Here is a 16,166-nt window from a genome sequence, read left to right as displayed (position 1 = left end):
GTGATTGTACTTTTTTGGTGCCTTCATTTCCCTCATTTTGGCCATAAAAAAAAAAAAAAGTGCATTTGTTTTGCAATTTAAAAAAATGCTCTAAAATAGGTATGAAAATAGATTCAAAGGGTATATAATATGCCAAAGTACCAGAGATTGTATTGGAGTAATTTATGCTTTTTTCTATATTTTTAAAACTTCCTAAAATGCAGATACTATTACTCTTATGATTTTAAAAATTACATTTTTTCAGAAAGCACCATCTTGACTTTTATCAAGAACACTATAACATCTTCAACAGGAATGTTTAACGTTCCATATATCTGTACCCACCTTCCATTACTTTTAGAAGTTTACCCCTCAATGTTAAATCATTCTATAAGCTGCTACTAACTTTCAAAGGTAATCATGATTCTTTTTTACTATTTTAAATAGAGCTGAAATAAACATCATAGTACATACTCCCTGCATTTATGTGAATGCATTTTTTTCATGTAAAGGAATTTTAATTTTGGTTTTATACCTCCATGTAGAGCCTTTAGTCATGTGTTTTTGCCATCTGTATGTCTTTGAAGAAGTGCCTGAACCTTTTTAGAATTGGGTTGTTTATCTTCCTTTTAGAGTTATAAGGGTTCTGTATATATTGTAGATACAGGTGCACTCTTGTACATGTTTTGCCAGTATTTCCTCCCATAAAATAGCTTGCATTTTCATAACAGTGCTTACTGAAGACAAAAACTTTCTAATTTTGACAAAGTCCAATTTATCAATATTTTATCACTCATGCTTTGTGTCATATTTAAGAAATCTTTGCAAAACCCAAGGTAACTAAGATTTTCTCCTGTATTTTCTTCTAGAGTTTTATGGTTTTAACTCTTATGTTCATTTCTGTGACCCATCTAGATCTAATTTTTACACATGTTCCTTGTTTTGAATATAGCAATCCAACTTTTTCAGTGTCATCTGTTGACAATTTTATCCTTTCCTCACTGATTGCCTTGACACCTTTGACAAAAATCAATTGTGTGTAAATATATTTATATATTTCTGGACTCTCTCCTGTTCCATAGACCTATATATCTATCCTTACCACAGTGACTAGGCTAAGGAATACCTAGATAGTAAATAATAGTAAAACATTTCTGGGTGTGTCTGTGAGGGTGTTTCTGGGTGAGATTAGCATTTGAATCAGTAGACTGAGTAAAGATCTGACCTCACCAACGTGGGTAGCATCATCCAATCCACTGAGGGCCTGAATAGAACAAAAAGGCAGAGAAAGGACAAATTCTCTCTCTTCTTGAGCTGGGAAAATCCATCTCTTTCTGCCCTCGAACATTGGATCTCCTGGTTCTCTGGCCTCTGGCTGCCCCCCTCCCCAGGGCTCAGGCCTTTGGATTCAGACTGAATTATACCATCGGGCCTTCTTGGTCTCCTCGTCTCTAGCCCTTAATTGGTCAGGCTCTCCTCTCTCTCTCTCTCTCTCTCTCTATATATATATATATGATTGGTTCTGTTTCTCTAGAGAACCCTGACTGTAACTACAAGGTAGCCTAAGTCCTCCAACTTTGTTCTTTTCCAAAGTTGTTTTGGGTATACTAGGTCTTTTCCATTTCCAAATAAAATTTATAATCAATTTGTCATTTTCTACAACAAGGCCTGCTGGAACTTTGACTGGGATTGCACTGAATTGCTAGATCTACTTGGAGAAAACTGACAACTTAACAATGTCAAGTCTTCTGATCCCTGAAAATAGTACCCTTCCCCATACAGATATTCTTAAATTTCTCTCACCAGTGTTCAATGTGTACAAGTCTTACACAACTTTTATCAAGTTTATTCCCAAGTATTTCATGAAATTTTAATGCCATTATAAATAATATGCTTTTTCATTTTCTACTTCTGACTAGTATATAGAAATATAATTGATTTTTGTATATTGAATTAGCTCACTAATTAGTTCTACCAGGTTGTTGTAAATTTCTTAGAATTTTTTTACCTGGATGATCAGAAGAATAAGAATTCTTTTTCAGTCTGAATGTCTTCTATTTCTTTTTCTTGCTTTACTGCACTGGCTAGGTCTACCAATACAATGTTAACAGGTGTGGAGAAAGGGAGGTGAATCAGGTCCCTGTGGCCATTATGGCCAAAAGTAGAAGCCTCTCCTGATGTTTGAAGTTTGTACTGCACATATAGGTCTTTAAACTACCTGGAATTTAGTATCCACTATGAAATGGGTATCTAAAATTACCTATTACTATATGGACAGCTAATTACTAGATTCTTTCCTCATCCACCTATCACGCCACTTTTGTCACCTACTAAGTTCCCATGTGTACATGTTTTAATTTCTAAACTGTCTGTTCACCCACCCTGAACCAATACCAATTCAAGATCCTGCTAAGTGATTTTATACATTCCATGACTTTAAATAACTCTACAGTATATACTAATGATTCCCAAATTTGTATCTCCACCCAGACCTCTCCCCTAAACTCAAACTTCTACTTCCAACTCTATAATTTGGATTGTATAATAGTATTTCAAATTCTTAATGTCTTAAAAACCAAGCCCCTAATTCTCAGCAACTGCTAACCTGTCCCTCCTGCAGTCTTCTCCTTCTCACGAACTGGAAATTCCATTCTTTCAGGTCCTCAGTTCAAACAGTGGAAAGTCATCCTTGACTCCTTTCTTTCATACCTCACATCCAAGCCATCAGAAAATCCTAACCACTCTACCTTCAAAATATGTAAAAAAAAAAAAAAAAAATCCAGCCACTTACTACCACTTTTATTGCCACTATCCTGATCCAAGCCAATATTACCTCTCACCCCCTTATTATCCCAACAGCCTCTCAACAGCTATCCTCCCTGCCCTCCTAGGATCTAGTCTCCTCACGGCAACCAGAGGGATCATTTTTCATAACATAAGTCAGATCGCATCACTGCTCCATTCTAAACCTGCATCCTGCATCTTCCCATCTCTCAGAGTAAAAGCCAAAATTCTTACAATAACCTGAAAGGCCTTTCATGATCCAGTTCCCACTGCCTCTCTAACCCCCTCCTCCGACCACTCTCCTTCTCTCACTCTGCTCTGGACATCCTGGCCTCCTTGCTTTTCCTGACACATCACGCACACTCTCACCTGTTTCCTCTGCCTAGAACCAAGCTCGTCTCCCAGATATTGACATGGCTTGCCCCCTCACTTCAAGTTTTAATTGCCATCCTAACAGAGAAGCTTTTCCTGCCACCCCATACAAAGGAGGAGCCCTCTATACATGCAATACACTCCGGATCCCATTTCCCTGTCTTTTCCCCCCTCAGAGCACTTATCACATCTGACATATTAAATACCTGCTTTTCTATTTGCATTTGATTGGCCTTACCTTATTAGGATGTAGGCTCCATGAAAGCAGGAACTTGCCTGTTTTTTTTTTCTTCACTGTTCTAGGTCCCTAGTCCCTGGAGTAGTATCTGGCACATAAGCACTCAAATATTTGTTGAAGAAATGAATACTTTACTTACCAGAGATTCATAATTGGTCCTTTTATCCAGCAAGGGCAAGCCCTCACTGCTTCTCTCCCCCTTTAAAATTCTCTGCCCTCGACTTTTCTGTATAAATTTAGAATCAGCTAGTCAAGTTCTACGAAAACCTTTTGAGGATTCTGGCTGGGACTGCTTTGAATTATAAATTAATTTGAGGAGAACTGTTAGGTTTTCAATGTTGAGGTCTTTCTCCACCAAAAACATGGAGGGTTCTCCATTTTTTAGGTCTTCTTTTACATCCTTCAGCTGTGTTTATAATTGCCTCCATTAAAAAAAACTAAAAATCGTTTCTCAAATATGTTCCTACTTTTTTTTGCTATTCCCCAAAACATTACCTTTTTAAAAATTACATTTCTAACTGTCACAATGAAATCAAGCTCTTTTTCTACTGCCTTGGTCCTCCTTAACTTCAAACATACTTAAATTCCCCGTGCCTAAAAAATCGTCCACTTGGCCATGGAACCATCCTGTTCTTACATAATGCAAAGAAGCAGGTAAGTAACGCTGCCTCAGCTTCCTCATTTCCTACTCAGTCCTTAGCCCCTAACCTAGCCTTCACTCAACTACCCAGTGAAAACGGCTCTTTCAGAAAGGACCACTGGGCGCTGTGTCACTGAATTCCACAGCCTCTGCTCAGTGTTTATCTTCTTCAGTCTAAGATGCTCGTAACACCAATAACATCCTACCCCTTTAGCTCTGCATTTACTCTCTTCCTTTGGCTTCCATGCAACTGGCATTTCCCTCGTGTCTCCTGAGTGCTTCCCCTTCTGCATCCCCCAATTTCTCTTCTAACTGATTCCAGGAAGAACCTATGTCTACCTCAGGGATACAGGGAAAGCCTCCCTGGGGAAGCAGAGTTTGAGCTAATTCTTAAGGTGAGACTGGAGTTTACCAGATGGACAAGAAGGAAAAGGGCATTCCTGGCAGAGAGAGCATAAGCAGGGTGAAGACAGCACGGTTAACTAGAGAGCCTCAGACAGCTCAGTACGTCTAGGGCCGCACGTCCAACACGGTGGACATTAACCACGTGTGGCCGTTCGGTACCTGAAATGCATCTAGTTCAGGCTGAGATGTGCTGTGAAGTGTAAAACACACACCAGATTTCAAAGACTTGGTACCAAAACAGGAATGTAAAACGTCATGGATAATTTTTTTTTCACCAATTACATGTTGACATGGTATTTTGGATATACTGCTTTAAATAAAATACATTCTTAAAATTAATTTTATGTTTCTTTTTACTTTTAACATGTGGGTCCCATTGTATCTCTATAGAACAGTGCCAGTCTAGGGCGTAAGGGCCAAGTCAAAAGAAGAGAGGAAGAAGCGTGAGATTCTATAGTAAATTTTCTTTCTCCTTTCTACACCCATTGATGTTACTAAAGTTCAGGTCCTAATTACCTCTCACTTAAGACCATCTCAATGGCCCTACTGATCCCTCCCTACAGTCTTGGGCCTGTCACAACCCATCCTAGATACTGTAACCATATCCCTCCACTGCTCAGAGCCTCCCTGACCTTGAAATTAAGGGGCAAAATTGTCTGGCATTTTGAGGCTCGCCACGACAGAAGCTAATCTGCAGTTACAGGACTCCCCAGTATTGCTGCCCTTCATACCCTTGGATGGGTCAAACTGGAGATGTCACCTCAACTTGACTTACATTTTTCACCTTAACACCTTTGCTCATAATCTTCCCTCTGCCTACCACACCCTTTCCCAAAATTCGGCTTACCAATATCTTACTAGATAATAATAGTATTGTTTTATTTAAAAGGAAAAAAAAAACATACTGGGGGGCCTTTTGTTAGAGATACAAACTGAAGTATTTAGAGATGACCTTTTTTTTTTTTATCTTACTAGGACTCCAGGGTCTGTATAAAAGATGTATTCCTTCAGGAAGCTATTTCTAATCACCCCAAACCTTCAACAAACATGCAACTTGTAGAAGGCATCAAACGCTACACATTACTCTAGGTGCTGGGTAAACTAGACAGTAAAATGTTAGCCCTCCCCTTAGGAGCTCAGTCTCACGGGAGACAGCTACATAAGTCAACAATTGCCATGGAGAATAACTGAAGCTATGAAGAGGTAAACACAGGGTCCTAAGGGACCACAGACAAGTCCTAATCCAGGCCGATGGTCAGCTGAGGGAAGCATCCTAAAAAGGGATGCAGAAAAGCCCTAATGAGCTGCTCCTCCACTGATTACCCAATCCACCTTTTGCAGCTTCTCTTATGGTTATCCAATTCTGTCTTTGATGCTTCGTGCACGTACAGTCTATCCTCATTATTTGTGAATTCCACATCTGCAAACTCGCCAATTGTTAAAATGTACTTTAATCTCAAAGTTAGTACTCATGGCAATTTCTTGGTCATTCACAGACACATGCAGATCGGTAAACAACTTGAGTCTTCTGATGCACATGTTCCCTGAAGTGGAAAAGCTGATGCTCTGCCTTCTTGTCTCAGCTCTTGTACTGTGAACAAGCGTCCTCGTCCCAGTCTACCTAGTGCCACATTTTTCGCTTTGTTTCTGGTGATTTCGCTGTTGAAACTGGCCCCCAAGCACAGGGCTGAAGTGCTGTCTAGTGCTCCTAAGTGCAAGAAGCCTGTGACGTGCCTTCTGAACAGAGTATGTGCTACACGGGCTTAGTTCAGGCATGAGTTACAATGCTCTCGGCAGTGAGCTCGGTGTTAATAAGTCAGTAACGTACACCGAATAAGGTGTTTTTAAACAGAAGCACGGGGCTTCCCTGGTGGCGCAGTGGTTGAGAATCTGCCTGCCAATGCAGGGGACGCGGGTTCGAGCCCTGGTCTGGGAAGATCCCACATGCCGCGGAGCAACTAGGCCCGTGAGCCACAACTACTGAGCCTGCGCGTCTGGAGCCTGTGCTCCGCAACAAGAGAGGCCGCGATAGTGAGAGGCCTGCGCACCACGATGAAGAGTGGTCCCCGCTCGCCGCAACTAGAGAAAGCCCTCGCACAGAAACGAAGATCCAACACAGCCAAAAATAAATAAATAAATAAATAAATAAAATTAAACAGAAGCACGCATAAAACAAGGCTACGTGTTGATCAGTGGATGAAAATGCTGAGACCAAAGGCTCACAGGAACTTAACTCTGTATTTCCCTTACAAGCAATGGTTCAGTATCCACTAATTCAGAGGTCACAGCAATGTTACAGGACATAACTACCACAAATAACAAGAATCAACTGTACTTTTCTTTCCCTTGAGGGTGGAAATCAGATCTCAGGCATCATTAGTGCCTCACATGAAATAGGCATTATTAAACATTTAGGTCTTAACTGAGAAGTAAATTAATAAATTTTTTCTTTTGTGTAAACGCCTTGACTTCAAAATTAAACAGGGACCACACAGTTTAACAAAGGCTGGGTACTAAAACAAAACACTTCATTTCTTTAGAGCTTCCAAATGACCAACAGTGGCTTTCACCAACATGCTTACCATTTTTGTTCTTCAGATTAGGGTCTGCTCCACTTTTTAGAAGCTTTAAGGCACACTGTTTATGAGCCCGGTAAGCGGCACAATGCAAGGGTGTATTTCCTAACTGATCCGAACAGTTAACAGCAGGAGGATTCGGCCTGTTGAGCTAACAATTGAAGAAATACAATGCAGATTACATACCAAAGACAGACTTTCTTCCATGAAACCCATGACGGTACAGCATAACTGAAAATTCAGGGGGACCCTCACGCTCCAGAGCCGGACGAGCAGCGGGGCTCTTTAGCATCTCAACTGTCAGCGGCTTCTTGCTCACAACATCAGCCAACCCACGTCACTCCCCATGCCGTCCTCAAGCTGCCGCGGAGTCTCAGGTCCCACGCTCCCCTGTCAACAGACGCCACACACTACACCAGGGCCACCCCACTCACCCCTGAACACTGGGGTGCCACTAAGATTCTTTCGCCCCTACCAGGCTTGCAATTCACACTTGTGACAGCAAAATTACAAACTGGTCTACCACAGGCAGTCATTCAGAAGCGTTAACACCATAAATGTTAAACGTGTAAATGTTAAAGGTCTACTGAATTTGTTGTTCCCAGCTGACTCCTTTAAAAAGTTCTTTTTAAAGGAGTCTCCATTTCACAAAGTTTAAAATATGTTTTAGGCACTATACTTGGAAACCAGAGAGGCCTTTTCAAACGAGCTGAAGTAACTTTAAGGCAAATGGCCGTGCTTCAGTCTTGAATTTAGACCACATTCAGAGTTTTGTGTTTAATGAGACTATTTTCAGGAAATGGAAACTGGAAAGTAGGTCTCCTAAGAAGAAAAAAATGAAATGGGTAAGTTTTCAGTCTGTTCTAACATGATATAAATATTTCAAAAATATTGTCCCTTGTTTGTATGTTATTTTCTAGAAGTATAGCATACCTTTGAGAAATAATTGCTCATCAAAATTAGAGAAAGGTATTCCTTTATAGGATCCTATATATTATATGCCAATTTTAAATTGGATTAATCATGAAGAAAAAAAAACTATCCTTATATTAAATGCTTACCATGAAAAACTAAATTCTTAACCATTAGGTTTTCAAGTAGAAGTGGGGTGGTAAATCAGAAATTCAGAGAAAAACGTAATCATTTAAAATATATCCTGCTTAAACTATTACCATGCTGTGTTTTCAGATATTTAAAGACTTTTGTTCTATTATTATGATCTCGAGTATTCCGGTCCCACAATTTGACTACATTATGAACTCAACATTAAGTAAAAAACTTCCTCAGCTTTTCTAAGCAAATTGTCTGAATTAGGCACAAGAATAATTTTGTGAAAATTCATGTTTAAGTAGCAGTTACCCTTTTTTATATATCTTGAAAGTATTCGCTTATCTGTTTCTAACTGGGGTAGTCACTTAATGTTTTCAATAATCTTTTACCTGGAGAGTGAAATACCGATATTTCTAGGGAAAAACTGTACTCCTTTGATTATGTGAAATGCTGATTTAAATGTGCCTCCTGCAGTAAAACTTGTAAATAAGGAACTATCCCAAATTCAGTAGCTGTTTACTGTTCCATCTTTTTTTTTTTAAGATCTTAATAAACTTCACACCTTTCTGGAAAAAAAAAATTCCCTGCAGAGTAAAGAAATAATACATTTGGTTTTGTTTTTACCAGAGCTGTGAGTTCTGCTGTTCTGCCTTCTCTTGCTGCTGCTAAAAGTAATTCTTCAAGCTTTCTTTGTTGAGTTCTTTCTACAGCTGCAAAAGGAAAAGTACATATTATTCTACTTCTAGTCTGGATCCTATTAGCAAATTTATCACAAAGATGTAGAGAGAATAAAGTGATCATGATAAGAAAAGTCACAATGTTTTGAATTGTAATTCAAATGCTGTTAGACTTTACTGTTATTCTCACTGCCTTTATTTCAGATTACAGAGTTCAACTTCCCTCAGGTTCAGATGAATTTTCGTTTTCAATTCAGAGGTCCTTAAGTACATTACTCACTACAACACCCAACACAAGTAATTATGAATTACTTTTGCATGTTGAAATACTATTACATATGTGCCTTGGAAAGGTAGATAAGTGGGGAGAGGCGCTCATACCTTCCAGAACCTTAGAATGCAAAAATAATATGAAATAGCGTTGGTAGGAAGACATACAAACCATATAAATATATTTAGGTTTATATATACTTACATACTGCTACATAAGAATATTTTATTTCTTTAACAAATACTCTAGCACTTACTACATGCCAAATACCTTTCAAAACACTTAAACAATATTAACTCATTAAATCCTCATAACTACTCTTTGAAGTGTTACTATTTTCACAATTTTATAGATGAAGAAACTGAGTCAGCAAGAGGTTAAGGAACTTAACCTAAGCCACACAGCCAGGATGTGGAGGAGGTGGGACTTGAACTTCGGCAGGTGGGTTCCAGAGTCCATGCTTTTACCATTACTCTGTGCTGCTCATACTTGCAGGGAAAGAGAGCAGTCTGATTTAAGGGACTAGAATATGTAATAAGGTCTCATTTCTGCTATGTTTGAGTTCTGTTTTGGCTTACAGAAAAGAAACAATTTCATAGAAAGGCTTAATAATAATCCCCCTTAAAATATGTGTACAATGTCCTGTGCAAAGGCTGCAAGGGAGGAACTACAAAAGGTTTCCTAGGTCTCCCCAAGAAATAATGAACATTTATTAATAGTTAGTAATTACTATGCGCTAACAGTTGTTCGAGACACTACGCATGCCCCTGCATTTCAACTACAGGAAACACATAGCTTGAATACAGGAATAGCTGGAACCAGTTTAACTTTGCCTTAAGAACGGACTAACATTACTAATATACCATCATCTTCTTTTCTCACATTTTTATTTCCACACCCACTCCCTCCCTCTCCACTTTGGAGGAAGGCTGCCACGCCTCCACACATGCTCCCAACACTGCTTTCTTTTGCTGGGATTCACGCTCTTCAGTCTTTCCTCTAAGGCCACTGGACTGTGAGCTTTGGAGAAGAGTCACGTCCCCACCCTTCCCTACACACCTGTACTACTGCATGTACTACCTGGAGCTGTAATTTATCCCTGCAGTCATTCTTGAAGTCAGGTACCTGTTCTTACTCTTCTGTGTATCCTAGGCATTTATGACAGTATCTGGCACAATGCATATTTAGCCAATAAGTATTCACTGAATAATCAAACAATGTTTAATAATGTTCATTCTAGACTTTAAGGAAGGGTGGTAAATGTTTCTCTCTAGATTGTCTAGGCTCATAAATGAAGGAAAACTGGATTTGGAGTTGAAAACCCTGCTTGTGTTCCTGTCCTGTGTTCCTTCTGGACACTGAAAGAAGACTGCTGACCCAGCCAATAAAAACAAATATTCCAATTTGCAGACTCAAGGCTTCTAGAGTGCCCGTAATGTTCTGTTCCTTGACACGGGTGCTGTTTACATGGATGTGTTCCCCTTGTGAAAACAGCAAGCTGTGCATTAATAATGTGTACTTTTATCCATATATTTTATACCTTAATAAATGTCTTTTAAAGCAAATACTCCATCCCCAAAATAATTTGTCCTATAAATTTTATTTTTTAAAAAATATTTATTTATCTATTTATTTATTTTGGCTGCATCCATCTATCTATCTATCTATTTATCTATCTATCTAACCATCTATTTATTTTGGCTGCCCTGGGTCTTAGTTGCGGCACTCAGGATCTTTGTTGAGGCATGCGAACTCTTAGTTGCAGCATGCATATGGGATCTAGTTCCCTGACCTGGGATCAAATCTGGGCCCCCTGCATTGAGAGTGCAGAGTTTTATCCACTGGACCACCAGGGAAGTCCCTGTCCTATAAATTTTAAATTTGATACGACTATAAACTAACTCTTTGTCTTTCTTTTCGGTCAGAATCCAGAGTTAGTAGGGATCACAGAGATCATGAAGCCTAACTCCATCCTGACAAGACACTTACATACATGCCCAGTGTAGGTTAAATAGCAGTACACTTCAAATGCAGGTGAGAACCTACCAAATGTACTTCATTAACAACAGAAAATCACCATTTTGCAATCTCTATAGTAAAGAGTGATTCAGGCAAGAATTATCAACGAATGCTAAAATCACTGATTTAAAGTGATTTTATCCTGATTTCAGGATATTTACATGGTCTCAGTTTTTCTCCCCAAGGATTATTTATTAATTACAAAAGGGGGAAGGTAGCTTAACAGTGGACCACATAGTGATCAGAGATAACTTCACCAGTAATGGAACAGAATGACAACATGTACCTCCTAATATGCACTGGTATAGAGCATAAAACCTTATCCTATGCCAAATACAACCTATGGCAAAATGTATATCCTGCATCTAATTATATGAGACAAGAGAAGCCCAAATTGAGGGGCATTCTACAACAGTGATATTACGATAATGATGTTAAATCTCATGAGATTGATCATTATATTGTGATTATATAAGGAAATATCCTTGTTCTTAGGAGATACATACTGAAGTACTTAGGGATAAAGTATCATTATGTCTGCAAATTATTCCCTAATAGCGCAGCAAAAAAAAAAATTAAAAGTAAATAAATTAAATTAAATAATACATAAAAAGGTAAACCAGATGTGGCAAAATATTAATGACTGGTGACTAAGTGCAGATATACAAGTGTTTGTTGTACTATTCTTGAAACTTTCCCATAGGTTGGATATTTCTCAAAATAAAAAGAAGTCAAACGATATGTAGAAGAAGGTACACTAGTCCTCTCTAGTGCCTGACAAGTAGTAATCTACCCTCTCCCAAACACTTCTAATCATGGGAAACTCACTACACCTTTCAAGGCAACCCAAGCCATTATTATAATACACTGGACCCAAAGATAAACTCCCTGGCATGCCATCAAGTGGATCGTCAACTGGCCCTGGTCGGCCTCAAATAAGAATACCTCTCTTCCAATATAACAGTTCTTGAGATACTCAAACATGATTCTGTTGTGTCTACTGATGTCTGTCTTTCTGGGGTGAAACATTTCTTGTCTCTACATGCATTATCCTACTATTGGGTTTCTGGTCTACCTGTGGCCTTGGTGGGTTGTGGATGTACTCCCTGCAGTCTGATCCATTTAATGCACTATCCACAAATGATATCACACCTGGCTAAGGTGATCTCATCAGAGCAAAATCTCTCAATTTCTACTTCTATTACCCCAGCTAGGACCATACTGTAGCTGATAAATCATAGTGCCCATCAAGTCAACTAAGCCCTTGTCCTTAGCACAGTTGGGTTTTGCCGGCTGTGCGGGTGGGTACTTAGAGCACGTCTTTACAGCCAGCCCCATTAAATGTCAACTTGTCAGGTGAACCCAACATCCCAGTCTGTCGGGAGAACGTTAGTTCTGGGTTCTCATCTTATTACAAATAAAATAATAGAACAGGATCAAAGACAGTACCTAATCCTCCCAATTAGATGATAATTTATTAAAGGGCAGGGATCACATATAATATGATCAATCTCCTCAAAATCACATAATACTGAGCCTTATAGAAGATGTTTTGTGTTGATTTGTTTATTGAAAATGAGAGGGTTCATTTTAAATGCAAGAGCAAGTAGAGACATTGATCTAAAGGTGTCTGACAAGCAGACATTATCTTGTAACTAAAGAAACAAGGGAGATTTTAGGTTTCAAGGCCAACTGGAAAGTAATAAAAAGCAAGACCTTGCTTCGCACATAGATTAAAATACTAATAACAAATAAATCAACACCCTTGAAGTACAAAATTATCTTGCCCTTCTCTGAATTGCAAAGGAAAGAAATAAAGGATGTGTGTGAAACTGCAACTCTAATTCAATACCTTTATTCATAAAGTAGTAATTAAGAAATCTTCTCTTCTCGGGGACTTCCCTGATGGTCCAGTGGTTAAGAATCTGCCTTCCAATGCAGGGGACACAGGTTCAATCCCTGGTCAGGGAACTAAGATCCCACATGCCGCGGGGCAACTAAGCCCACACGCTCTAGAGCCCACATGCCACAACTAGAGAGAAGCCCGTGTGCCGCAACGAAGACCTGACGCAGCCAAATAAATTAATTAATTAAAAAAAATGTAATCTTCTCTTCTCTACTATAGAAATAATACCAAAAAAATAATTACAGCCAAAGCCCTGGATATCTGGGGGATAATCCTAACAAATGAAGGCTTCCCAATGTAAGCATCAAAGTATTTTTGTTTTAAACTATTTTTAGAGAAATCCCTAATATGTCTTCTTAAATGTAACTGAATCTTTGAAGTTCATCTAACAATGAAGCTGATCCATGAAGAAGTTACTGTTGGCTGCTGTACTATAATGAAGCCCTCAGGGTAATGGAGCCGGCCAGAGCTATCTTCCCCAATATCAAATGACTCCCTCCCAGTAGCTACACCTCTTATAGTTTCCCTGTCCTGCGCTTCTGTATTCCTTCATTATCATGCCTCTGCAGCCTTTCAGCCGTACTCCCTCATGTCTTTAATTTCTACTTTTAATTTTTTTGGAGATTTGATTTTTAAAACTTGCCATAATCTTATATAAAGAATTTAAAAGCTCTGTGGAAACTCTCATATAGTTTTATGTCTCATCAATGACTTGCAAATTACATTATCATTAGACCACAGGCTTGGTGTCATCTATTTTGGCATCTCAGAAGCCATTTCTACTTCTATTCTGGACCGTGTCTATAACGAAAATAAATGCTGTTTAGATTAAGATCCATAAATTTACCTTCAAGCATGTTTCTGATTTCTTTGTCATGAGTGACTTCCTTTGCTGTCTGTCCATTCCCATTAACAACAGTAGTATGAGCATTATATTCTAAAAGAAGCATTACCAACTCCTAAAAAAGCAGAGAAATTATAGACTTCATTATATTATAGCCCTTTTTCAAATTACTAATTACTACTGAGTTTCTTCTGCAATAGAAAGAATTAGGTAGGAATCTTTATATCACTTCACAGTTCTGTCTGCATTATTGTGGTTCCTTAGTATTCACTTAAATTGACTACTACAATTCAACTAATTGTAATAATGACTGATGACTGCCTAAACAGTTGCCAATCCACAATTAAACAGACAACTTCTATAACTGATTTTTAAAATAAATTATCTGGTTATTTTACCAAGTTGATTCATGCGGCCAAAACGAAATATGAGTTAACAAAACCATTATTTAAATTAGTAATTTAAATTAGATAATTAGAGCAGATAATACATTCATTTAACATTATTCCTCCAAGAAATGTTGGAAAAAAATAATTTCCTCTACAGACTTAGATTTTTAAAAAATTAATTATGATGTTTATAATAAATAGGACATTATTTTCTGAAGTGATATAGACTGACAGGATACAACACTATCAAAGGGATGCTTTATAATGAAGCAAATGATCTCCTGAAGTCAATATTCAACAATGGAGCATAAGCTACATCATTCATATTTACTCTAAGTGGCTAACAGCTCTTTTAGGAATTTTTGTAGTAAAAAATGTTTAAATACATATCTAAACACAGACAGGAAGAAAACAAAATACTCATTGTCCTAGTCACTCCATGAGCACTACAAACATTTTGGAGGGTTTCTTTCTAATCATTTTTCCCTTGCATAAGTTTGAGATTTTTTTAACATAATTTTATTTATGACATCATTGCTTAAGTTATACTCCTTTTGCCTAATACATCATTTTCCAGGACGTTATAGTGTCTATAAACATACTTTTCACTGAATATTATTCTATAAAATGTACTACCATATTTTACAAATAGAAAAACTGCTAAGAAGTCTAATATTTTAATAAAGTAAATTCTTATAAAATATCTTAGCATTTCCTATCATTTTAAAGGTAACATTTTGGAAGAAGTGCTTTCATAGTTTATGTAAAGAGTTCATATTAGTAAAGAAAGTAGAACAATGCATAGAATGATAGGAAGTATTTATAAAGCATATATCTGATAAGGAAATTTTATCCAGAATATATAAAGAACTTTTACAAGTCAACAATAAAAAGACAACCCAATTGAAAAATAGTCAAAGATAAAAATGAGCAATCAGAAAAGGAAATTAAGAAAAACAATTCCATTTACAATGGCATCAAAAAGAATAAAATGCTTAAGAATAAACTTAACCATGGAGATGAAAGACTTTTACACTAAAACTACGAAATATAGCTCAAAGAAATTAAAGAAGATATAAATAAGTGGGAAGGCATCTAGTGATCATGAATGGGAAGACTTAATATTGTTGAGATGTGAACACTACCCAAAGCAATCTACAGATTCAATGCAATCCCTAACAAATCCCAATGATGTTTTTTCCAGAAACAGAAAATCCTATCATAAAATTCACATGGAATCTCTAGAGATCCCAAATAGCCAAAATAGTAATGAAAAAGAAGAACAAAGTTGGAGATCTCACACTTCCAGATTTCAAAACTTACCTCAAAGCTAATCAAAGTAATCAAAACAGTGCAATAATGACATAAAGATAGACATATAGACCAATGGAATAGAAAAGAGAGCCCAGAAATAACTCTCACATATTTGTTCAAATGATTTTCAACAAGGGTGCCAAGACCATTTGAAGGGGAAAGGATAGTCTCTTCAACAAATGGTGCTGGGAAAACTGGATATTCACATGCAAACAAATAAAGTTGGACCTGTATACTTTACACCACATACCAAAATTAACTCTATTAGGATGAAAGACCTAATAGAAAACCTAAAACAATAAAAATCTTAGAAGAAAACATAAGAGGAAAGCTTCATGACATTAGATTTAGCAGTCATTTCTTGGAATATGACACCAAAAGCATAAGTTAAAAAAAAGAAAGAAACTGGACTACATCAAAATTAAAAACTCTGTACAACAAAGCACTATCAAGAGAGTGAAAAGGCAATCCAGAGTGGGAAAAAATATTTGCAAATCGGGTATCTGATCTAGGATTTATATCCAGAATATGTAAATAACTCCCCAAACTCAAGAACACCACCACCACCACCAAACTATCTGATTTTAAAAATGGGCAAAGAATCTGAAAAGGCTACATACTGTATGTATGTGACATACATATGGAACTATGTGACATTCTGGAAAAGGCAAAACTATGGAGAAAGTAGAAAGATCAGTAGTT

The 16,166-nt window shown here is 37.6% G+C and overlaps 1 protein-coding gene across 3 annotated transcripts in view; it reads right to left on the bottom strand.

Moving 5' to 3' along the window:
• The window catches only part of OSBPL1A (oxysterol binding protein like 1A), a 220,353-nt gene that overhangs the window by 166,073 nt on the left and 38,114 nt on the right, over window positions 1-16,166 (bottom strand). For all 3 annotated transcript variants that reach the window (XM_028162694.2, XM_028162696.2, XM_028162695.2), the window contains 3 exons: window positions 13,765-13,876; window positions 8,669-8,754; window positions 7,001-7,145 (listed from right to left, as the gene is read on the bottom strand). In XM_028162694.2, the coding sequence (XP_028018495.2) occupies window positions 7,001-7,145; window positions 8,669-8,754; window positions 13,765-13,876 (343 nt within the window). The remainder of the gene's footprint in view (window positions 1-7,000; window positions 7,146-8,668; window positions 8,755-13,764; window positions 13,877-16,166) is intronic.

Source organism: Balaenoptera acutorostrata, chromosome 13 (assembly GCF_949987535.1).
Source record: "Balaenoptera acutorostrata chromosome 13, mBalAcu1.1, whole genome shotgun sequence".
NCBI lineage: Eukaryota > Metazoa > Chordata > Mammalia > Artiodactyla > Balaenopteridae > Balaenoptera > Balaenoptera acutorostrata.
Note: the sequence above shows the minus strand (reverse complement) of the source record. Positions and strands in the feature narration are given on the sequence as shown.